Below are 24,589 nucleotides of genomic sequence, written 5' to 3' on the forward strand. Positions count from 1 at the left end.
ATACTAATGTGTACAACTGTACAAGAAAAAGATAAATGAAGAGGATAAGAATTAACTAAATATGGAAAATAGTCCAAAGCCACTGCCACCTGGACTAATTTGGGCAACCCACTCTGCCTACCTCAATACCCTATCTTCTCCAAACATACTTTTTCATTTCTCTTTCAGACCCAACCAAGGAATAAAATTTCGAGTTTCGAGAAAATTTCGACGGAAATTTCGAAGATTTTTAAATTTCGACAGAAATTAGATGGAAATTACGGAAATTGCTATCAAAATACGGAAATTTTGAATGAAACTTTACTATATGTTTATTTAACATATTATCTACTAAATTGATAAAAAACATTGAAGAAATCAAATTATATAGTAGGTTTCATGTGATATAAGGTGAATATAATGCGCACTGGAGCAAATACTGTTAAATAAAATTAATATAATGAATAAACAAAATTAGTATATTCTTTATACTGTATAATTTAATTATACACTAAAATTTAAACCCTAATACTCTTTATACTCTATAATCCATACATTAAACCCTATATACTCTATATGTTTTAGGATATTAGGTTTTAAGCCCTTTAGGATACTTTTAATTATTTTTTTGTATAGAAATGTATTAAAGTTTAAGGTTTAAAATAACTAAAAGAAATCTCAAACCTTTTTTTTCTTCTTTCCAATTGCCCTAAGGCCCCAAACCCCCCCCCCCCCCCCTCATTTTTTTTCTTTCCTTACTTTTTTTCCCCGTGCCTCTCTCTTCAGTCTTTTTTATTTTATTTTTTATCTTTCCTTCCTTTTTTCCCGTGTCTCTTACTTAGCCAAGCTTTATCTTCGCTAAGTGTAACAACCCAAATTTTGGCTTATGGTAATTTTGTTACTTAAATTTTTCAAATTTGTTTTAAGGTTTTTTTAAAGAAATTAGAAATTTTTTAAAATTTATTTTAACTAACTTAGACCTTTGGTTGTGGTTTTAGAACTTAGTTGTGTGGAAATGAATTTTAGAAATGAAAATTCAAGAAATTGACAATTATTATTTTTTTCAGAATTAAATTATAAGAGTAGGATTTTTCATAATTTTTTTGAAAACAATTTGACTATTTTGAGGTTATAGGAAATTAGTACTCATCAATACGAGTTCGTAGAATTTTTCGGTGAATTATTTGGAGTCTCGAGTTATTTTTGGTGAATTTCTGAAGTTTGAGAAAATATGAAAATTTCGAGAATTTCGATACATTTCAGTAAATTTCGATAAATTTCTGTAAATTTTGGTAAATTTCGACGAAATTTTCCCGATAAATTATTAAACATGTGTTTCGATTTCGACACCCTAAAAAACACAAAATTTTCGGCGAAATTTCGCCGAAAATTTTGAAATTTAATTCCTTGGACCCAACCCAACTCTACTACTCTCTCTCGCAAACTATTCAATTTATTTGTATAGAAAGTTAGAAACCTCCAGAAGCTAAAATTTCTCAAACCCCCAAATTCAAAAATCCACTTGAATTCTCCAAACCCCTTTCTTTCTGTCCTTCTTTCCTTCTAACTCTCCCAAATACGTACAAACAAAACAAAACACAGAGACATTAACTCGCTCTCAAAGATATCTCAGCACCAGCGGCAGCGCCGCCTCTTGAGGCGGTCACTTTGGACTCAGACTTCGTCGTCATACTCGCGACGCTGCTCTGCACCGTCGTATGCTTGGTGGGTCTTCAAGCCGTGGTGCGCTGCGAGTTTGCAATGAGCAAAATTTCGTCGAATTTCGATTATTTTCGATAATTTCGGTGAAATTTCGAATATTTCAGCAAAATTCTCTCGAAAAATTGATGGATGTGTGATAAAATTTCGGTATCCAAAAAATCGAAATTTAACTCCTTGAGTCAAACAATATTAATATATTATATAATTAAATTGAATACTGATAAACACTTCAATAACTTATAAACGTTAGAGTAGTTCAATTTAGTAGCTGAATTGAAAAATAAGTAACTACTTAAATCTTTTTATCATATAAATTTTCCCCAAATTTGAAAAGTGAAAGAAAATCTAAATCTCATAGAACTCACAAATATTGCGCCACTTGCCACTCAAAAATTAGGTTGGGTTACTGTTTACACCCAAATTTGGCACGTATTTGTGGAAAATAGCAGAAAATTAGGATAATTATTATTGATTATTCTATGGATTTTATTGATATTTTAGTGGATTTTCCTAGATATTAATTGTGCAGCTTACTTGAGCATGAAGGAAAATCAAGAGAGATATGATGCAATAAAGAAAGAATTGTAAAGACTTGATGGCTAAGGAAGCCGATTTCTACTCACACAAGGACTACTTGGCACTAGGTTATCATATCCCTATAAATACATCTCTTCAAGAAGGAAAAAGCTCTCTACACACAACTTCAACACAACAATCAAAAATCAACAATCAAGCAATCGAATTCCTCAAGTTCTCTAAGCAACTAGTTTTCTTAGTTTTTAGGATTTTCTTAGTCAATTTCCATTGTTTTGTAGCTTTGTTAATAACGACTTTCTTAGTACTGATTCTAGTATTTTATTCAGTTTTTAGTCAATTGCCGTTGTTCTTGATTTTTCTTATATTGTTCATGCTACTAAAGTCCTTTAATTTTCATAAGCAAGAAACGAACCTAGACAAATTCTCGTTCCTTTACTTGTCGCACAATTGTCTTGTTAGAGGTTAGATTTATTTCGGCGCAATTTCTTATTTTTAGGGTAATAGTTACTAAATTCCTTTATTTAAAAAAAAAAAAAGGAAAATTGTATTTAGTGCGTGCCTAAACTGACCTACCCAAAACAAAGGTACGTGGAGCTAGTAGCTACATCGAATTTTCTAATAAAAGAACATATTTTAATGGAGGATAAAAAGTTGATAAAAGCCATTAGTAAGGTGATAAACGTCCATAAAAAAATAAGGTTATAAACGAATATGATTTTCTTTTTTGAAAAAAATAAAAAATAAAGAAAGGTTGTGGAAAACTTGTGGACCAAGAAACCCTAACCCTAATCCTAATCCTAGTAGACTTAGGTTTCTTTTTTTTGGCCGGAAAGACTTAGATTTAATTCTGAAATCACACCCCATATATATATAGTCTCTTTAGCAAGGGAACTCCTCAAGTTACGATTTATATCTGTTGTTGGGTTTTTCCTTTTAGACTTCCAAAACATTAATTGCTGTTTGATTTCTTTATGGCTTCCAACAATGGCAGTGGAAGGTTTCAAAGTCGTCGTCCACGGATTCGTGTTATGATGGCCCGTGAGATTTTTCGCTTCCCAATCCCAAAACCCGAAGATTATGAACATATGGATCATGATGATTATGATGATGACAATGATGTCTTTGAATTGGCAACAGACCCAGTTGTGACTTCATGTGGTCATCACTGCTACAGAAATCAAAGGGAGTGCCTTGTTTGTAAGAGCAAGCTGTTTGACTCAATGAATATCACTCCGATTCATAAGTACTCCAAGACACCGGTTTCAAGCAAAGACACCAATTCTGGCTTCAATGTACCACCAAAATCAAGGGGAGTTTGTCATTAATGTGAGCTATGGATGCTGCAGGCAGCTTAATTAGTACTATAACTAACATTGTGCTGCGTATCGGCAAAAGCCATGGGCTAGGCGCATTTTGTGAGGCGTGCAAGGGTACATTTGTTGCGCGCCTTAGATGCCTTCTAGTTCTAGGGACAAAATTCAATTTGTCACTTAAAGATTTGTCGCTAAAGACCTTATTTCTTGTAGTTCCACTACTTTTGTTCATCGATCTGTTATCAAGTTATTTTATTGGCTTATGTAGATGCAAGTACGTACTATGTGTCCAAAAGAAGATTTCTGTAGTATGCTATATTAAATTAGCTTTTTAGCAGCAATCACATTGTAAATATATATCCTCTCTATTAAGTTCCTGCTTTTTGTTGTTTGTGTGTTAAGGGTCCTATTATGCAATTTCTCTATGGAAGCTGGTGTATTTTGAATTTAATATTGATCTTCAAAGAGAATTTTAAATACCCTTGTTCTAGATTATTGAGAACTAATTCATAGGAATTTGTGTTAGAGATTTGCATTGAAAGAAAAATACAGGGAAGTTGATAGAAGGGGATCAAGAAATTAATAAGAATTAATAGGCAAATTAAGTTCAAAGTGTACTTCATGTATTTTTGTTTAGTATAAATGATTCATGAATATGCATGGGATATGCAACCAGCTGAAACCTCTTCATGCTTGGAACAATACTAAGGACTTAAATATTTATGAATTGGTACAAGTTAGATGAGTTAAATCAGACACTTGAAGGTTTGGCCTTCATGTACCTAACATAACACTTAAAATATTATGTATTGTTCAAACCATAATTGAAACTATACAGAAATCCCAGAATCAAGTAAAGGAAATGTCACACTACCGAGAAATTTATTGGTTGGTAATTCATATAAAACTAGGCAGATATGAAAAAGAATTGCAGGAAGAACACAAGATGGTTTGGTTAATTAGCGTCGGTGCGCGCACGCACACACACACTTATATATATGCTAGTTGTTATCAAATAAAATCATAAAAAACAAGCATATAGTCTCAGTCTGCAGAATGTCAGTTTTATAACATTTTGGTGACTCTCTAGTCTGAGACCAAGAAACAGCATTAACCATGAAAACTACCTGCTTTGGAAAAATCATGATCACGCCACAGCATGCTCCATCCGACTCAGAAAACCAATATACCAACAAAAAAGAGCATGAATGTATGGCAGCAGCCAGGAGGTTTTCTCATTCAATTCAGCCAAAGAATAAATAACATAGAAACGATTCTAATAAATTAAGCAATACTCAAAGCACCAATTATTATGCCAATGTGTCATTATCAACTGATGTGGCATCAGACTATCAGTACGTTGGTATCTAAAAATTGGGACAATAGTCACTAATAATAACATTAGGTCTTTTCATTACATAAAAAGCATCTTAGAAGTGGCATAGCTAATGATATCTATACTCTCATAGCATCAGGAGTTTACAGTCAACGATTAGCTCGATCTCTTAATCAATATTCTTGATCCATAAGTATATTGGAAAATTTCAAGGAGCAGGGGAAATTGCATCCATATACATAAGGTGACTGGAAGGCTAACAAGAAGAATGATTGGAAAAATGATCCATAGTTTCCCATCAAACATGATGACAAGGGCAGAATAAAAGGCAATTATCATGGTGCTGATAGATTGAAGAAGGGTGGTTAGGCCAATTGTCATCTTTGTGGGCAAAGATTTGAGGAAGTCATCTTCTGCATACTGTGACGTGAAGATTCCCCAAAACACCAACAATGAATTAAGTTGTTGAAGAGAAAAGCGATATAGCATCCGAAATTATGAAAACCTTAAACAAATTTTCTTCTGAAAATATGGGAATGCCTGTATTTTCATTGTTTACTCCTGAAATTGTGAATGCTGCAGCGAACGAAATAGTAATGACAAGACCGCCTAGAACAGTACAAGAAGTTGCCGTCTCTTTCATCCACTTTTCTCCCTCCTTCAATAATTCCTTATGGTTCTTGGTAAATAGTTCACGTGGTGTCATATGATCCCTGTAGAACAGTACAAGAGCCTTGCGAGGGACAATAGTCTCCAGCTCCTGCATTTGAATATTGAACAAAAAATTTTGAGATATGACCACAAAATAATCAATTTTCTTCTCTGTACCAACCGTACTTGAACCTTTGTGATTTGAGAGGCCACATAGACCGAAACCATAAGAACAACAGGGAGCTTGATGATACGAAAAATTATAGGTTATAATCGATATATCGTTATATGGTATAACCAATCCAACTTGTAAGGGTATTATTGGACGATGTATTTATATTAGTAGGGTATAGTATTAATAACATCCATTCATATTATAATACATAGACTGGTTATACTACGTATTCATATATCGGTTATACAGAATAATTTCTCTGATAATACAAGGTATAAGTAAAACTTGTGAAGATTTTTTGTTTATCTTATCCCACATTTTGCATATTCTATATGTGCATTATTTTCTTCAACTTGATTTCATAAATTTTATCATGTACACAAATACCCATTTACTCCATAGATTTTGTGGCTAGTCTATTATCTTAATAAAATTTGATCCAAAATCAACCCACAAAGATATAAACCAGGACTACATATTCAATTTAAGTTCTTTTTCTTTTCAAGGAAACCATAGCAGAGTATATGCTCTCTATTACTGGAGGTACAAACTCCCAAGGTCAATATAAGTTCAACACAATTCTTTTAAGAGTTAGACTAACTATTTGATTTAGTAAACGTATTATCTTTGATCTATTATTTACAGACAAAAAATACTGTATTGATTAATTTCATAAAATATAGAAACTTAATCCATGTTAGATATATTTTCATAATGTAAATATGAGATAGGAAGAGTATTTAGTAAAGTGGTGATTGTATAACCGCATGAAATTAACCTTTCATTGTGAAAGGGTGCAAAGTGGTCTTAATTTGTACCACTTGGGTTAAATCTGCAGAGGTATGTCTCTGTCAAAAGGTGTCTATTGAGTTTAAAGTATATATATGGCTTTTGATCAAAAGATGTCTATTGAGTTTAGTACGTGACTTTTGATCAAAAGTTGTCTAATGGCCATTAATTAATATTGACTGTAATTGACAACTCTTAATAAAGAGTGATAACCCAAAAATCTGAAAAGGTATTACACCACTTGAAAAAGGTACATCATCTCTATATAAAGAGATGATTTCCTGCAGATTAATCACATCCAAAATTCTATATTCCTTACTTGTATCTTGTGCTTTCATCTCCTTTGAGATTTCTAACAAGCTTTCACTATAGTTATTATTCTAGAAAAACATCTAGTAACTGTATACTGCAGAAACAATTACTAGGAACTTTGAGTCTCTTGAAAACCTTTATTTGAGTGTTGGGTTGGTCTTTGGTTGTGCAAAACGCAGACCAACATTAGCATATTGCTAGGCTTCATTTGTATCCTAGAGACTTATTTGCATATCGATCCTCTTTGCACACTTTTTGTGAGGGACAAATAAAGTCTTAAGTAAAGCATAAACTTTTACGTGTCTTTGAAGTATTTTTCTCTCTCTAGCCATTACCACCCACATACACATTGTTCAAACAAACCAAATTTTAGGAAGATAGTTAATTTGACCACCTGAGTGCAAGCTATGTAGAAATATTTATAGTGTGAGAGATTCTAACCTTGAACCATTGTAACTCTCTCTCCATTTGCAAAGCTGCACCCGGGATACTAATCTAAATCTTTTATCACTTCGCACATGTGACGTAGAAATGCAAGCGACTGAACATGGATCGTGAATAGACAAATATTAGTTTAGGTACCTAGTTGGGACAAGACTCAAAGTTTAGATACCAAAATTGAAAAAGACCCTTAATAACCACAAAATAAGAATTGGGTATACGTACACTTATGGACTTGTAGCTCAAATGATGGAGAGTATTTACTCTCATATCTAAGTTTGAACAAAGTCAGTGTTCAAACAAATCAAGCCTCCCCCTCGCGGTTTGGCCTCTTTTGGATAAAAAAAAAACATATAACATTTAAAACTGTAGAAGGATATATCTGAGTTCTAGTCTTCATTTAAAAAAATAAAAAAAGAAATCTGAATTCTTGTCTGGCCGGCTAGATATATTACCATAATCCTATTTGATTTCTTCCTTTTCTTTTTCTCCTCAAATTTTGTAAAACTCTTGACCATTCTTCCTACTTGAACATTCTTGTGTAAAACTCTTACCATATCTTCTGGTATAAATAGACCGGCAAATGCCAATGCTCTTTGTTGAAAGCCAAGACAACTGGAATCATGTTGCGAGCATCACCAACGCTAACTATGTTTTGGTTCTTTTTAACCATGCATTCAGCCATCTTAATTAGTACGTAATTCCCACATAGCAGCAGCAGGAGATGTTATATATGTCATAAGTTCCTTGTATTTCCAAGTCTTTCTCTGGTATCAACCGCACCAACTCCTCCACAATACGCACGTGGCCGGCACTCACTGCAGCATGAGAGCTGTCTTGGGATCAAGGGTGAGGAACTCCTGTGCAGCATCCCAATCACCATTCCGTACAGCATTAAAGAATGGTTCGTATTGACGAAAGTTATTGACATTGTGCGCATAACCTGCCAAGTTTTTCTAATTTGAATACCAAAAATGAAAATGTTTTTCTTACTCTATTATTGTTTTTCTTTTTCCATGATCTTTTTTTTTTTTTTTGGTGTTTATAACTAATTAAACTTCAACTTAATTCGGTGTTGAGCAGAAGGTGGATTAATATAGGTTTTAACCCAAACACTCCAATCTGCATAGTTATCTTCGTTAAGAACTTCATCCGGAGCAAATGCACTAGCAGAAACTACTGTTGCTGCCATGCTCACAATTTATCCAAGGTGATTTTAGGTGGAGCGTATTTGAAAACAAACCAAAAATAATAAACCTAGGTAAAACTACTCAGATATTGAATTGGGGGGTTATAATCACAAAGCTGCAAACTTGTAAATTCCACTTTGTGCATACATGTACTTGTGGTTTTCTGGTAATCTAGCATATATGGTCAGATCATTGAAGCTTTAGTTAATACACGCACCAGTATTTATACACTGAATAACACAATGCTACCACAGTGTAGCTACATTCTAACAGATTTTAATTGAACGAATAATAATACTAGAAGCACCCACTCTTATTCCAACTTTTTAGATTCCAACTAATGTGTTAATGTATATTTTGTTCATATCCAAACTCACTCTAGAACTCATTTATTTATAATAAGTAAAAAATTATCATATTAGACATCACATCAGTTTGTATCAAAAAGTTGAGACAAAAGTTGGTACCCTTAGCATTACTCTTAAACTAATCTTATACATCAGTCATGGACTGGCTTATTCAACTCCTTGGATGTGGTGCAAGCTTTGAGCTCCTGGAAATTTGGGGTTCATCTTGACCATCAGATGAACTTCCAATCCTGTATTTGTACCGGTAGAACCATCTTGCAGTATTCTTGCTTATCATATACTCATAGGTATGCCATAAAGAAAAAAAGTAGAAAAAGAAAAAGTCTTGCCTGGTTGTGGTTGCTTGGGGAGCAATTAAAGCCAAAGCAGCAAAGGATATTTACGTACAACTCCCCTTCTCTTTTTCTTATTCTATTTCTCTTTTATTCTTCCTCTTTTTTTTATATTTATTCTCAGAAACGACTGGAACTTGCTGGGCTTTGTTTCTAGATATATCATATATGCTTAGACAATAACAATATACAATAAATTTAGGGAGGTAATATTCGCACTCCATTTTTCTACAGCTACACTCCTCAAATTAATTTTAATATTTTTATATCTTTTTATTACTTTAATTTCCAAACCTATCCTTTATCCTTTTAATTTTCTATACCCGGCCATTTTAGCTCCACCTACCCGTTTTAGTTTTCTACCTCCTGTTTACACTGCTCGATCAATTCGAAAGAACATTTCTCTTGCTTTGTTGTTTGGTCTTTGAATCAATTAAAAGAAAAACCCTTTGTTGGTGATGAAGAAGACGAAGAAGCTTTCATCTTTGTGCTCATCCATTGAGATTAGAATTGCAAATTTGCAATAATTACAATTTTAGAAGAAACCTTTCTCTTCTCCATGATAAAACCACGTGCAAATGATGTTGTATTGTAATAAGAACATGAAGGACTCTTTGTTCTAAATTCTTTTGGTGCAAAAACAAAAGGTCTTTCACAACTTCTAGAATCCAGATTTCATCTTCGTTAACAACTTTAAATAAAAGATTTTTTTCCTGGATTTTAAATGAGATTGTGGGCCTTAAAAACATAGGTTCTATGTGAGAATGAAGCTCTCCCTAACCTTGAGATTTTGCTGCATCTTTTCCTTCATCATCCATGGTTAATCACTAATAAAGAGGACTGTTAATTAATTGATGAAGTGTGCAGACAAAGGAGGACTATGTTAAAAAGAGACTAAGATCATAAAATAACATTAAAGATGAAGCTAATTAAAGAATCAGATATTAAGGGTAGTTTTGGAATTTCAAGTAATAAAAAGAAATAAAAAATATTAAAGTAAATAAGAGGAGTGAAGTGAAGTGCAAATATTGCTTCCCTAAATTTATATTTATGCTTTCCCCTTTCTCATTGCATCTAAGAAAAGTTGCATTTGAAGCTTGCAACTTTAAGGATGCTTGCTAAGTACGCTAGTAAGAATCCTCCCAAATCCCTTTCTTTTATAATCAGCCGGTGAACTTCATTAACTAGAAGAGCCGAAAATACATGAATTTTTTACAAAGGATCCCTTTAAATGATGAACTTCAGAATCAAGTGGTAGTCGTTACATACATACTACATAGAAATCATTGAAAACAAAAAAGGGAAAAGTCGAAGCTTCACAATCTTGTAAACCCTATCAATTTTATTGAGTAGATTTTGCTCACAATTCTCTACATAAATTTTTAACGCAGCTACCAAAACCGACATTACAAAAGCCTGCTAGACAGATTTTCGAAACATCAATATACATTTTGTTTCCATGGGAAGTGACATGAAGCTTTTGGTTAGTCCAATAGACTACAAGGGTGTCAACTCATAACTCCAAACGGGGCAGTAATATGAGGCCTATCGCATACAATGCATGGCCATGAGAACCAGAAGCGTTTTCAGTTTTGCAGGTTTGGAAAAACTTTAATCCCCTTACTCATCCATAAAATAATGAGAGCACGGTTATCCCAGAAAACATAATCCATGACTAGAATCCAGGTGAGCCAGACACTCCAGGGAAGAGTTCGGATATTTTATTGAAAACATCCATAACCTGAGACAATTGAGAAGCCAAGAAAATGTTATAATATGTTTATTAAAAATATCCATACAGGATGAAGGGCAAATTAGCACATCAGAGAAAAGACATAACATCAATCAATGTCACATGCCAACCCTGTAAATCATATCCATGATAAGAACCAACCCTACAGTTGATCTTAGTCAAAAGTAATAGAGGAATCTAAAATAATTACATATTATATAGCTCTATATTCAGTTGTATAGAGAATTAAATAAAATCACATTCCTTGTAAATTTAATAATGGCTTAATTATTCCAATGCCCTTTGAAACATAACTTTTGTCTCACTATGCCTCCTACAACTGCATTTGTCTCACATTACCCCCTGAACTTCATTCCGTGTTTCAAAAACCCATGTCCATCAATTCTGTCAAGTATTCTGTTAGACTTGCTAATGTGGGCCTACGTGTTCAAATTTCTTTGGACATTGTCATCATTTCCACTACATTGTCACTAACTAGGACCCATAACGCACCATCAGGATTAAAAATTATTAAAAACTATTCTAAAACTAAAATATAGGAAAAAAGTTAAAACAAAAATAGAAATTCAATTACGAAAATAAAACAAAGAAAAAACACCAAACCTACTCTCCCCTTCCCCTCCAAGCCCTGCCTCAAACCACCACCCTCCCCTCCCTTCCTCACCACCGGCGGCCCCTCCCCCACCGGAAACTTACCCTCCTTTCTCTCTCCCTCTCCTCCCTCCCTCTTTCTCTATCTAATTCACGTTCTCCCTCAGAACCCTCTTTCATTGTTGGTAAATCTGATGCATGTTGCAAAGTTTTATATTTGTAATATGATTTCATTGTTGGCCTATGTGGGTGTATCCTCCAGTCCAGTGAATCAAATCCTAAAAAGTCACCATGGAGTTGGATGGACCTACTTGGCTTGCGAGCCTGGCAAAGGTGGTGGTAATACTTATCTGTGCTGTGTGAGATTGATTTGTGGATCCATCCACACACCTCCAACTGAAGCCCTTATTAGCTAGCCCATAAGGAAGAAGGTATGCACCAAAGCTTCATTTCAATAATTCTTCTGATTTGAAATATATATTCACATTTGGATTGTGAACAAGTAATTGTATGTTGGGAAGCGGAGAACCTCCTCTGCCATTTCATCAAAACCAACTGGGTTTTCACCTATATGCATTCCCAAAGCCAGAGGCTTTCCCTTTTCCTTTTCTCTTAGCTGGTTTTGCTTCCTAGAGTAAAAACAGATCTGGGTTCAGAGGGAAATGTGAATCAGAGAGAGAATAGTTTTTAAATAATTTTTGTTCACATGGGGCCCTACAGATCCCAGTTAGTGACAATGTGGCGGAAATGACACAAATGCCCAAAGAAACTTGGACATGTAGGCACCACATCAGCAAGTCTAACGGAAAACTTGACTGAATTGATGAAATGGGTTTTTTGAAACACGGAACGAAGATCATTAGGTAACATGAAACAAAGGAAGTTTCAGGGGACATAGTGAGACAATAGTTATGTTTCAGGGGTCATTCGAATAATAAGCCTTTAATAAACAATAAGCCTTAATCCTGTTTGACCATCCATGCATCCACAACCCTAATTTTTCCACCACCTAGACCACTATAAACATAATTAAATAGGTTTTACCAATATTTTCTATGATAACAATTAATATAAGAAAATATTACATATAGATTTAGGTCTCACAAATTACCCAATATTGTACTTATTATGACGTCTCATGGAATGAATGTAAATCCCCTGATCTACCTAATAACAAAATCTTATTAAATTACTTCCACAAGCTAACCAAACAGTCTTAATTAACTTCCTACTTTTAATTTAGTATTGACCAGAGACTAATAAGTTATGTGGAACAAGCAAGAGTACAATTCTAAACTTTACAAGAAAGTAGTAGAGCCATCATCTCCAATATGCTAATAATTTATTGTTAGTCTTCTCATGTTAACTAAACTTAAAAACAGACAGAAGTATAGTTGGTGAAAACAAACATTTGAAAAAGAATAGATACAAGAGAACAGAAAATACTCAACAATAATAGTAATGATTATACTAACATGATAAATTTAAATAGAAATTAATAAATAAATACATCAATTAAAAACCACATACTAGGTAAATCAGAAATCATGGTTTATGGGAAAAAAGCTTCACCGTACCTCCTTATCATTTTGATATTTTGCAATGCTCAGTGGGTTCTGTGAACACTGCAATAGAAACATAATAATCTCAAGAGAATGGATATGATGTGTCATAAATTCATTTCTATTTACTTATCCACCCTAGTTTCCCACCCCACAAACTTTTAAAAAATAATAATTTACTCTTTCCCACCCCGATTATTCCCATAATACTCTGAACCCTAGTTAAAAAGAAAATAGGGAGTGCCCCCTGATTCTCCTCCCAAAGGGCTGTTGCAGGGCGCCACATCTGCAGCGCCCCATGGTGGGGGAGAGGCCAGTCAGGCCTGCCACCCGAAGAGGGAGGCCATTTGGACTAGCCTCACCAGAGGCCAGCCACACCATTTGTTTTTTGAAATTTTCTTTCTGTATTTTTCAAACAGTGTCCTGTAAAGTCATTTTACACAAGGACAAAGTTTTAATAAGAAAATATTTAAAAAGTGGGTGGCAGATAGGAATGGAAGATCGCAATGGCACCACTCTAGATTAAATCGAAGTACTCAAGGAATACGTACATCCATGATGGCTGCTTGAACTCTTGGGTTTTGAAATGCCATGGCAACTTCAGGATTGGCCATTATTTTAGAAATTACTTCCTCAGGTGTAAGCCCAATTTGGTCTGCAAAATTTAAAGAAATCACAATTAAACAAAATGCTTGTTCTCCTAAAAAATTTTCAGGAAGGGATGATTTTCGGGCCATATTTGAATCAAATCAAATATACTCTTGAATTTCCATAAATCTCGTCAGATTAGTCCCAAGCCTTCTTACACCAGCCTAAATCTCAGTTAAGAATTATAAATCATAAGTAAATGGTAGAGTAAACTTGGATTAAATATTTTACAATACAAGAGGTGGTTATGGAGTAATTTAATGGTTTCAATAGACCCACCCTTGGCGTAATTACTAGATCTTGAACTTAGGCTTATACAAAATGATCAAATCAACCAAGTCACTAGAACGTATCATTCTGGCAAGATGGAATTGATCAAACTTATCAAATTTAATCAGTAAAATGAAGTAGCCAGAAGATTAAGATTGGAATTGAATAACATTCATCAGAGCTATTAAATCTAATCCATAATAAATTGAAAATCCAACAAAAATCAACAGACTTTTCTACTTCAAACTTACCAAACTGCTGTTTAACCTCAGGACTGCTAAGATCAAAATTTTTCAATGAATCCATCATTCGATTGTCCCATTCACTGCTTCCACTCATATTATTTCTGAGAGAAACATCAAGCATAGAAAAGCATTAAGATTGCACAAACAGGAAAATATCTTGTTTAGAAAAAGCATCAACACTGCTGTAGCCTACAGGCCCTACTCTTGTAACAAACCCCCACCCCCAAAAATAAAAACGGAAAGAAACAGGATGCAGCCTTAGAGCACAACAGAAATTAAAACAAAATGTTTGAACGTCCTAAAAATTTAGTAGACATTAGTTTTTAAATATTAATTCCGCACCATAGTGCCATAGGCATATGGATTCCAAATATCCCAGTCTTCAAAATACAGTAAATAGTACATCATATCAAGATACATGTATATAAGTAAGGCAAATGTAATCCTGTGTATATGTAACTGTTTGTAATTCACAAATTTCAAATAGACATTGAAAGATAAGATGAATAATTTAACATGGTTCCCTAACAATCATGTTCGCTTATATATACACGCGAAAGATGAACAATTCAACTAAACTTATTGAAAAAATTGCAACAAGAAGAAGCAAGATCACTGAGTAAATCAAGTTGCTTTAATTTTCAAGGTGAAGCAATGTCGTTGACCATGGTCAAAATTTTGTTACAGGAAGTGCTGACTTTATACATTTTCTGCTTACATGACAAGTATTACAGGGATGTCAAAGACTAAAAGGTCAGGTACAAAGCACATGCAATACACATGCACGGCATTCCCACCCTTTCCCATTTCCCACAAATTTAAAGGATCAAGGCTTTAAATTGATTCCAATTACATTTGATTAAAAGTGGCTAAACCCTATTTCAGGCCAAGTTAGTACATTCCATAAAGAAATTGTAGCTGTAGCAGATGGAAGGACAATTTTTCTCCACTTTCTTTTTCTTTTTTGTGAAACAAAATTTTGCTTGACTTTGAAAAACGCAGGGATTTGGTTGAGAAAATTAACAGTGCGGACAAAATCAAAATTTGGATCAACTTCAGAGACAAAAAAATATGTTCTGCCACAGCAAGGTAAAAAGCACAAAATGTTCACAATCTAAATACATAATATCAAATGTAAATAAAGAAGAAAAAATTAGGAACTTACAGCATGTCTTCTAGCTGTTGTCGATATTGTGGATTTTGTAGCATCCCTATCAAACAATGTGCATCATGATTAGATTAATGAATCAAAAGTTACAGGTTAAGAGAAACAAAATGAGTTCTCATCCTACAAAAAGAAATGTAATAGTTAAAACACATCCCCCACCATGAAACAACAAATGGTTGCAACAAACAAAAAATGAGAAGAAAAGAAAAAGGAAAAATTCCTAGGTACATATGAAATGGGACAATATATTTATGCAAGAAGATTCACACTGATATGGGGCATCTTATGAAAAAGAAGGCACATAGACATTGCTTCAAACAGGAAAAAATGATGGAACTATTCTGCTTGATGCCTCCAAAACTGACTTCTATAATACGTGCTAAACAATGAATTATTAAACTAAAGACATTATTGATTATTATGAGATCCATGAAGGCTAGAACTGGAAAATGCAGTTTTCTTAGAAAGAGATAAATTCTTACATTTGAAGGTAGTAGGATTTCTCATCTCCTCAGGTAAATACCTACAAAGAGATGAATAGAATTAATCTTCTTTTGAATAGCAAGAAAAACATAGTTCTTCTAAAGGAGTATGTCAATTTTAAGTCAGGAACAGAATCAAGTTTTAAACAAATGTTAAAAATGATATTATCATGCGTAAAAGATTTTATATTGAGGAAAAAAAGAAGAAGAAGAGGGTCTACAACTAGAAGAATATTGCAACATATAATGTACACTTAAAGAGCTATAGAATATTTAAGCAAAGAGAGTATCTTTTGATCAATAAAGCCAACTCTGGTAGAACATTCTTTATCACAAGAAATAAACAAAAGGAATCAACAAAAAAATTTGATAATGGAACTAAACATGGTGAAGACTTTTGCCCAAGGACAATCCTTTTCATATTAAGGTCAAAGTTTCTAGTAATAAATGGTGTATGCCTGTGGCAATAGACCAAGAAATGTTTTTAGTTGGAAATAGTTATCCTAGCTCAAATGAGAAGACATTACATTTGACAAAGTTGAAAAATTATTTGGCAAAGAAACCAAAATGTATTAATTTAACACACACGCCAAGTTCAAGTTGCATGCAAATTGCATTTATTGAAAATTTTGATTAAGATTTTTTACTATCCAGTCAAAGTACCAACGACTTTACAAAATTTAGAAATATATCTAGTGTCAACCATAATAATGATGTGACTAATCTTTTAGTTTCAACCATACCAACACGCCAGGACAAATCATTTCTTGCAATTAGAAAGCACAAAAAGATGACAGAAGGTATATTACGGATAAACCATCTTTTGCACTGTCGGATCTTCCAACATTTTCTCCAAAGCTTCCACTGATACGACAGAATCTGCTTTTCCTATCCATTAATAAATGAAAACATGCTTAAACTGTGTGATTAGATTCTAACAATGCAAAATTTAGAACAAAAGGCAAAGATAGTTGTGACCCACAGTATATTAATCATAGCCACATTTGACAAGATCAAACCAGGAGATTAGGATTCATCAACCATTGAATAGCTATTTCAAATTGTACTAACTAGAATTACACGGTAATACAATCAGGATAGCTTCATATCAATTTACGACAGAGTTGTGTAATCTTGAGAACTGACAAAATTTGGCCTGACCTGTAAGTGATGATGATTCACAGAATTTATTGACAATAAATCCCAACCAAAAGTGAAATCCTGCCTTAAATTTCCTAATGTAAATGCAGCCCAAGTCATAAAGTAAAGAAAAAAAAAAGCATAAGGTATCCAACATGTGGACTATTCAAAAGATGGTCAAAAATATATGATGGCATACCTTTCGGATGTTTAAGGTCCTATTTTGCAAGGTTCTACAGTATAAGTTAGTCGTGAGTTCATCTTTCCACTAAGGCCTATGATATATGGCCTCAAGTCACAATGATTTGTTAGACATGAATTTTCAATCTATAATAATCTTTCAACATGGTCGCACTGCCATAAGAGATCTCGTATACTGATTAATTTAAATGGCTGTAGTTTCAATTAGTTTTGGACAACTGCACCTGATAGAGATGTACCTATTAATTATATACTTTTTATTTATCTATCTCATGTTGTATTAGAATATACATGTTTTGGTGTGAACTAACATTATGATGTGTGAAAAATTACGCCTCATTCTAGGTTACAAAAAAAATTGAAGGGCGGGCCTAAAGGTCTGGCCCGAGGCTGGCCCTTACCTTTAGGTCAGGCCGGGTCTTTAGAACCAGGGCCAAAGACCAGACAGGGTCAAGCCCAGGCCTAAGAAAAATGTTCTTTCATGGCATCAATGCCTGGACTTAGTCCGGCCCAATTCATGAGGACCTCCATGCATGAGTCTTTACATAACTAGAACCGGAGGAGCATGCTGAAGATGAACATCAGAAGTTCAGCAGTTTTTAGATACAGATATTGTCTTTGTCATAAGAACAAGCAACCAACAAAATTGACATTAAACCTAAAAGAAAAACATGCACTGCAATAATGAGGGGCTGCAAAAGTGTTAATTGATTCTTTACTTACCAGTGGATTGGGACCCCGTGGAAGCACCTACACCCTGCTTAAAAGCAGCTCCATTTTGAGAACCCTTCATAAACTGTGCAAATAGTTAAATCTGAACATAGACTGAAAGCAACAGCATCTTGAGAAACATCAATAGAAGATACTTACTTCCACGTCATTCTGGACATCCTTAGATGAACCCATTTCAGTATCATCTTTAAAGCTACTTTCAAAAGGACTCTTTTGTTCAGTTTCATCTGGAGTAACATCTACAAAAGCTGTGAGTAGAAGATGCACTTAGAATCTCTAAAAGGAAAATTTCATAAGAAAACATTTCAATGTGCAAATATAGCCTGTCAAATATTAAGCTATAACAGAAAAAAATGTCAGATTGAGAAAATTCAGCCACAAGAAATTCCTTGTGCACTATAAAATAGAGACTATTGTAAGAGTGCTTCTTCATTACCAAATTTATTTAATTCTTTCTTTAGTTCTGTTTGCTTTTTGACATCAGTGGATGGTGTCGGTGGTGTGGCTGGCATGGCTGGCGTGGCTGACGTGGCTGACGTGGCTGGTGTGGCTGGCGTGGTTGGCGTGGCTGGAGTGGGAGGTGCTGTATCAACTCTGGTTGCAGTTACATCTGTCCAAGAAGGTTGAGAAGCAGCTGGAGAAGGTGAGGCAGAAGGCCCTGATGCTGGAGGTGATGGAAATGGAAAAGGTGATCCCGGAGAAAATGCAGCATTGTTGAACTGGTTATTTGGTGTATTCATTTGGCCCATCAAAGTCTTAAAAGCTTGTTGCATTGCATATTTCTGAAGGAAGATTAAAAGATAAAGTTAAAAGGAAAGATATGGAAAGAGTGCAAGGTTAAATTCTGTGTGAGCCACACAAAATGAACACTTTGTCTTTATAACATATGTACATGAAAACAAATTAAAAGATGGCAATTTGTGGTATTTTATTCTTCTTCTTTTTTAGTGAAGAGAGACAACAACAAAAAAAGACACAAACAAGAACACAGCTCATTTACTAAATGAGTGGCACAAAACAGGTAACACACTTTTATATTGAAACGGGAATCCAACAGATACCCATACGTCAAAGCCTCGGAAAGACCAATCTCCCGAATACGTGCGGTTCGGGTTATTTGTCATTTACATTGCTATTTCATATCCATTCCATGTCAATTTTCTACCCATTTCATGTCACTTGTCAACATTTTAACATGCACAGGCACAACACAACATTGTGCCAAAAAGATGCACATGCATCTTGTGTTAATTTCGGGCCAATTTCTTGTGGTGTTGTAGTGTGTTATGTTGTCATTTCCAAAATTGCAACCCCTACGTGAATGTTTGTACTTATGTGTATATATATATATATATGGCATGATTATACCCCTCCCCTCCCCCCCCCCCCACACACATGTGTGCACGCATGCACATACATGTATCTATACCTACTTGTCCACTACTTTTCAGTTGTAAAATGTACCAATCAAAAAAAAAATCAGGCCCATTCACAACCATTAAACATGTTTACAGCACTCAACTGAAATAGTGACTTTATTTCCAAATTATTAAAAACCAATAATGTAAATAAAGTAGATCCATAAATTGTAGGACGAAAACACGCACCTTTAAGCTTGTAGCCACCTGTCATTACAATCAACTTGTCAAACATTCAGCAGAGGTATATTTTTTTGATAAATGTAAATCTTATCAAACAAAGAGCATGCAAATAATCATTGTTCTCACCCATGAAAATAGGGCTGAAAGTCCAACACCAACACCAATCCAAAATAGAGGCGACCCTCTAAAAAAATAAATAAATAAAGGTGAAAAGATTATATGGTTATAAATGTTTGCACACAAGGGAGGAAAGAAAAAGCAACAGCAACTGCTCACAGAATGTCTAGTTAGAAAAAGGATCTGAGAAGATGCAGAGCAACATATGATTACATATTCGAGGGCGGGGGAGGTACTGAGATCTGTGGGTTGACACCAACTGAAGATGTTTCTTGACTACTTGAGGAAGAAATGCTCGCAAAACGTTCCACTTGTAACTTCGCTACAATTTTATTACAAACATACAGTAAAAGAACAATGTCAGTAAAAATATATTGAAAAACTTCACATGCAACAAGATTATAGGAATCACACCACCACCATAGAATCAGAAAGATACACTAAAACTGGTGATGAAAAAAACAAATAAAATCCTTATGAAGCTAGCTTCTTTTTTATTTCAAGAGCTAGCATATATCCTAGTTTCCTAAAGCGCCCAATTTCTAAAGTAGAAAACCCTGTTATAAACTACATTAAGAACAAATATAAGTAAATGAGCACTGTTTCTCTAAATTCAGGCGGCCATATTCAGTATTGCAGACAGAGTGAGAAGGCTATCTATTCCCAAGTACAGTCAGTTTTTACAAACAGAGAAGTTTTAACTCAATTCCACCAAACTATTGTCTGCTCTTTTATCCACTAACTCTAGAAGTTTCAATCACCCCAAATACTACAACCTTTCTTACAAAAACAGAGTTTTCCCTTTGCATCTTTTCCCAATTCATCAAAAAAATAAAAAATGAAAAAGGTTGTAGCCAAGCACTTCAAACCTATAAACCAATTCAAACAACACCAAATGAACTTAATTTTTATCCTTCAATTCAACTTACACCCACCAAAATAATGATCACATTTCATACAAGAAAGGTGAACCCTTTCTTTTCTGTACTATAAATTTGCAAACTGGAGCACCAAATTTTAACTTTAGGCAGCTACCCACATATCAAAATCACAAAATTGAATCAGTAAAACCCATTCAAAACCACAGAATTAGTACCTGGGAGACGAGAGGCATGGGAGCGGCCATTGACTCTTGAATTTTGGGAATTCATGGAGGCTCTGAGGTTGGCTGAGCATCGAAAGAGAGGGAATCGATGGAATGAGGTTGGAGCCGCTCTCCGTGGGTTTGGGTTGAGTGGTGGCAAGCGAGGCAGTGAGTGAGGAAGAGACAGTGACGCCATGACCGCTTGAAGAGAATCAGGAAAGGAGCTCTGCAATTGTATCAACAAGGATAAACCTAAGCTTTGGTAGGGTTTTTGTGCTAGCTGGAGAAGAACCTGAACCCAAAGAGAGTGAAGAGACTATCTCTAATTTTTCTTTTTCTTTTTTGTATTTTCTTTTGGAGTAGTGGCAAGGAATAAAATTTCGAGTTTTGAGGAAATTTCTGAAATTTCGAAGATTTTTAAATTTTGATAAAATTAGACAGAAACGACGAAAATTGGTATTAAAATATGAAAATTTTGAATGAAACTTTAGCATATGTTTCTTTAACATATTATCAACTATATTGATAAAAAAAACATTGAAAAAACTAAATTTTATAGTAAGTTTCATATGATATAAGATGAATATGAAGGTAAATACTGTTAAATTAAATTAGTATAATGAATAAATGAAATTAGTATATTCTTTATATTATATAATCTATATATTAAATCCTAATATTAAACTCTATATACCCTAATACTTTTTATACTCTATAATCTATATACTTTATAATCTATACTCAAGGGTTTAAATTTCGAAAATTTCACCGAAATTTCGCCGAAATTTTCGATTTGAGGAAGGGTCGAAATCGAAACCTAATTTTGTTAAATTTTCGGGATAATTTCGGCAAAATTTTCGAAATTTCGCCGAAGTTTTCGCCGGCAGCGGTAGGGGGAGAAAGGAGGGGCGACGGCAGGGGGTGGCCGGGGGGCGTGGCAGGAGGGAGATCGAGGGAGATGGAGAGTGCGGCAGGGGGGAACGAGACAGGGGGCGCGGCAGAGGGGCGAGAGAGAGAGAGAGAGAGAAGAAAAACAGTGGAAGAAGTTTTGCTGGAGACTCGGGGGGGAAAGAAAGGAAAGGGAAGGAAGGAAAGGAAAAGAAGAAAAAAAAATAAAGGAAAAAAAGAAAAGAAAACAAGAAAAAGAAGAAGAAAAAAAGAAAAAAAAAAGTAAGAAATAAAAAAAAATTAAAAGGTTTAGGGTTGATTGGGGTTTGGGGCCTTTGGGAAATTGTAAAGAAAATAAAATAGTTTGGGTTTTTATTTGGCCTTTTTTGAGTTTCATTTAGTTGTTTTTAAACCCTAAATTTGTAAACTCTAATATATTTCTATATAAAAAATAATTTAAAATACTCTAAAGAGCCTAAACCCTAATATCATATACCACATGAAACTTACTATATAATTTGGTTTCTTCAATATTTTTTATCAATGTAGTAGATAATATGTTAAATAAACATATAGTAAAGTTTCATTCAAAATTTCCGTATTTTGATAGTAATTTCCATCGTTTCCGTTTAATTTCTGTCGAAATTTAAAAATCTTCGAAATTTCCGTCGAAATTTCCATCGAAATTTCCTCGAAACCCGAAATTTTATTCCTTGTCTATACTCTATATTGTTTAAGATATCGTATATGATATTAGAGTTTAGGCCATTTTTAATTATTTTTTATATAAAAATATATTATAGTTTATTAGTTTAGGTTTAAAAACAATTAAACAAAACCCCAAAACGGCCAAACGAAATCTCAAACAATTTTTTTTCTTTTTAATTACCCAAAAGTCCTAAACCTCAATCAAAGAAAACCTTTTATTCTTTTTTTATTCTTTTTTTTTCTTTTCTCTTTTTTTCATTTTTTTCCTTTCCGTTCCTTCCTTTTCTTTCCCCGTGACTCTCATTTTCTCCTTTTCTTTCCTTCCTCCCCTTTCTTCTCATTTCTTCTTCTTTCTTCCTTCCGCCTGTGCAACTTCTCTCTCTCTCTCTCTCTCACTTTTATTCCTCTATCTCTCTCTCTGCACCTCCATTACCAATCCACCCTCACCATCATCTCTTTCTCCCTCCTCTCATTCTCCCTCATCTCCCCTTGTCGTCGCTCACTACCGCCGAAACCCACCAAAAAGAAACTGCTTCCAAGCTCTAGCCGCTCATCTTTTCCTCCCTCATCTCCCCCATGCCGCCGCCCTCTCTTGCTCCCTCGATCTGAGATTGTCGAAAATTTCGACAAGATTTCAGCAAAATTTTGAGAATTTCGATAATTTCGACGAAATTATCATGAAAAATTGGTGATTATGCGTTTCTATTTTGAACCCCCCTAAAATCGAAATTTCAAAATTTAAACCCTTGAGTAGTGGCAATATATATAGGCTCATTTCATCGAGAGATCCCTTAAATAATTTTATTTTAAAAATCTTTCATGAAGTCTTTATATTCAAAAATCATCTTAACAAAAAATTAGAAAAATTGAAAATCATTAAGCTATCAAATTTTAATCAAATAAATAGATAAACATAATATTTTCGTTAAACACTTAAAATGGTGATCGTTTAATCAACGGTCAAATGGTTTCCGATTAACCTAATTTTGTGTAAAGACGATCTTTTAAAGAAATAAAAAATATAGACGGTTTCGATCATGAAAATATAATATGGAGTGGACCCCATAAAAATCTCTTAAATCTCTTAAATAAATACGTTTTCCATAAGATAGTCTTTCAATCCCCCAATAAATTTTTTCTTGAAAACAAGTGGATAATTTATCCCCAAATTGAAAATTTGAGTTTTGTTAAAATTGTCCTAATATTGCAAACAACATAAAATACATGGACCAAATTGAGAAAATTGAAATCACGGGGACCAAATGTGGTTTCGAGCCAAAACACAGGGACAAAAAAAGTAGTTTACTCCCTGTATATATATATATATATATATACCCCTTCCATTGAAGGATCCCTTAATTAAGCTTATTTAAGGGATCCATCATGGGACCCATTTTATATTGTATTTGAACGATCCGAACTATCTATTTTATAGGTCTCTATTCTAATATCATTTATGCAAAAAAATTAGAAAAATCAGAAACCATGAAGATATCTTATTTTGATCAAATAAATAGACGAACATAATGTTTTTAATAAACACTTGAAATAGTGACAATTTAATCAATAGTCAAATGGTTTCAATTTACCTAATTTTTTGCAAGGACGATTCTTCAATAGAGACCAAAAAAATAAACAGTTTCGATTATTAAAATCCAATGTAGAGTGATATATTTAAAGGATCTATTAATAGAAGGACCATGTATATATAATAATGCTTTGAAGCTAACTAGTTAATAAGTTAATATGAAGCTAACCATCATTTTAGGACTACTATACGATGTAATCTCATAATACGAACCGTTCATTTTTTAGGCCTCACTTCAAATATCATTTTTGTAAAAAAATCTCCAAAATAGCAAGTCATTTAAATTTGATTATAATAACTATATTTATGATTTTATCAAAAACAGTGTTCATTTGTTTATTTGATCACATTTAAGGTCTCGTTCGGCACTGCTTCTTAGAAGTACTTTTACTTAGTAGCGCTTTTACTAGAAGAAGCACAAACATATTTTTATAAAAATATATTTTTACTTAATAGCGCTTTTACTGGAAGCGCTTCACCTGCTAAGAAGCACAAACTTATTTTTATAAAAATTCTAAGTGGTTCATGCAAAAGCACTTGGAAGTACTTCTTAAAGAAGGTGCTTCTCAAAAAACCCCTTAAAAGTGTTTTTATAACTCATAAGCACTTTTATTTATTTTTTAAAAACGCCCAAAAACACTTTAGATTAGTAAAAACGTTTTTTGT

At 33.9% G+C, this 24,589-nt stretch overlaps 1 protein-coding gene and 1 pseudogene across 2 annotated transcripts; both read right to left on the bottom strand.

Moving 5' to 3' along the window:
• Positions 1–5,043: 5,043 nt before the first annotated feature.
• LOC147291162 (uncharacterized) lies at positions 5,044–8,447 on the bottom strand (annotated as a pseudogene).
• A 1,834-nt stretch (positions 8,448–10,281) lies between these two features.
• TIC40 (hydroxyproline-rich glycoprotein family protein) lies at positions 10,282–21,077 on the bottom strand. Of its 2 annotated transcripts, none has more exons than XM_086235598.1 (14): positions 20,752–21,077; positions 19,869–19,977; positions 19,665–19,722; positions 19,545–19,562; positions 18,374–18,719; positions 18,076–18,185; positions 17,929–18,001; positions 16,674–16,743; positions 15,865–15,905; positions 15,380–15,425; positions 14,221–14,315; positions 13,603–13,706; positions 13,067–13,114; positions 10,282–10,886 (listed from the first exon to the last, which is right to left on the bottom strand). In XM_086235598.1, the coding sequence occupies exons 1-14, from the start codon at positions 20,933–20,935 to the stop codon at positions 10,821–10,823; spliced, it is 1,368 nt and encodes a 455-aa protein (XP_086091724.1). In that variant the 5' UTR covers positions 20,936–21,077; the 3' UTR covers positions 10,282–10,820. The 2 variants fall into 2 exon arrangements, with proteins under 2 accessions (XP_086091724.1, XP_086091723.1); XM_086235597.1 differs by having other exon boundaries at positions 16,674–16,752; positions 20,752–21,076.
• Positions 21,078–24,589: the final 3,512 nt, after the last annotated feature.

This window comes from Dryas octopetala, chromosome 3 (assembly GCF_963921425.1).
Source record: "Dryas octopetala chromosome 3, drDryOcto1.1, whole genome shotgun sequence".
Lineage (NCBI taxonomy): Eukaryota > Viridiplantae > Streptophyta > Magnoliopsida > Rosales > Rosaceae > Dryas > Dryas octopetala.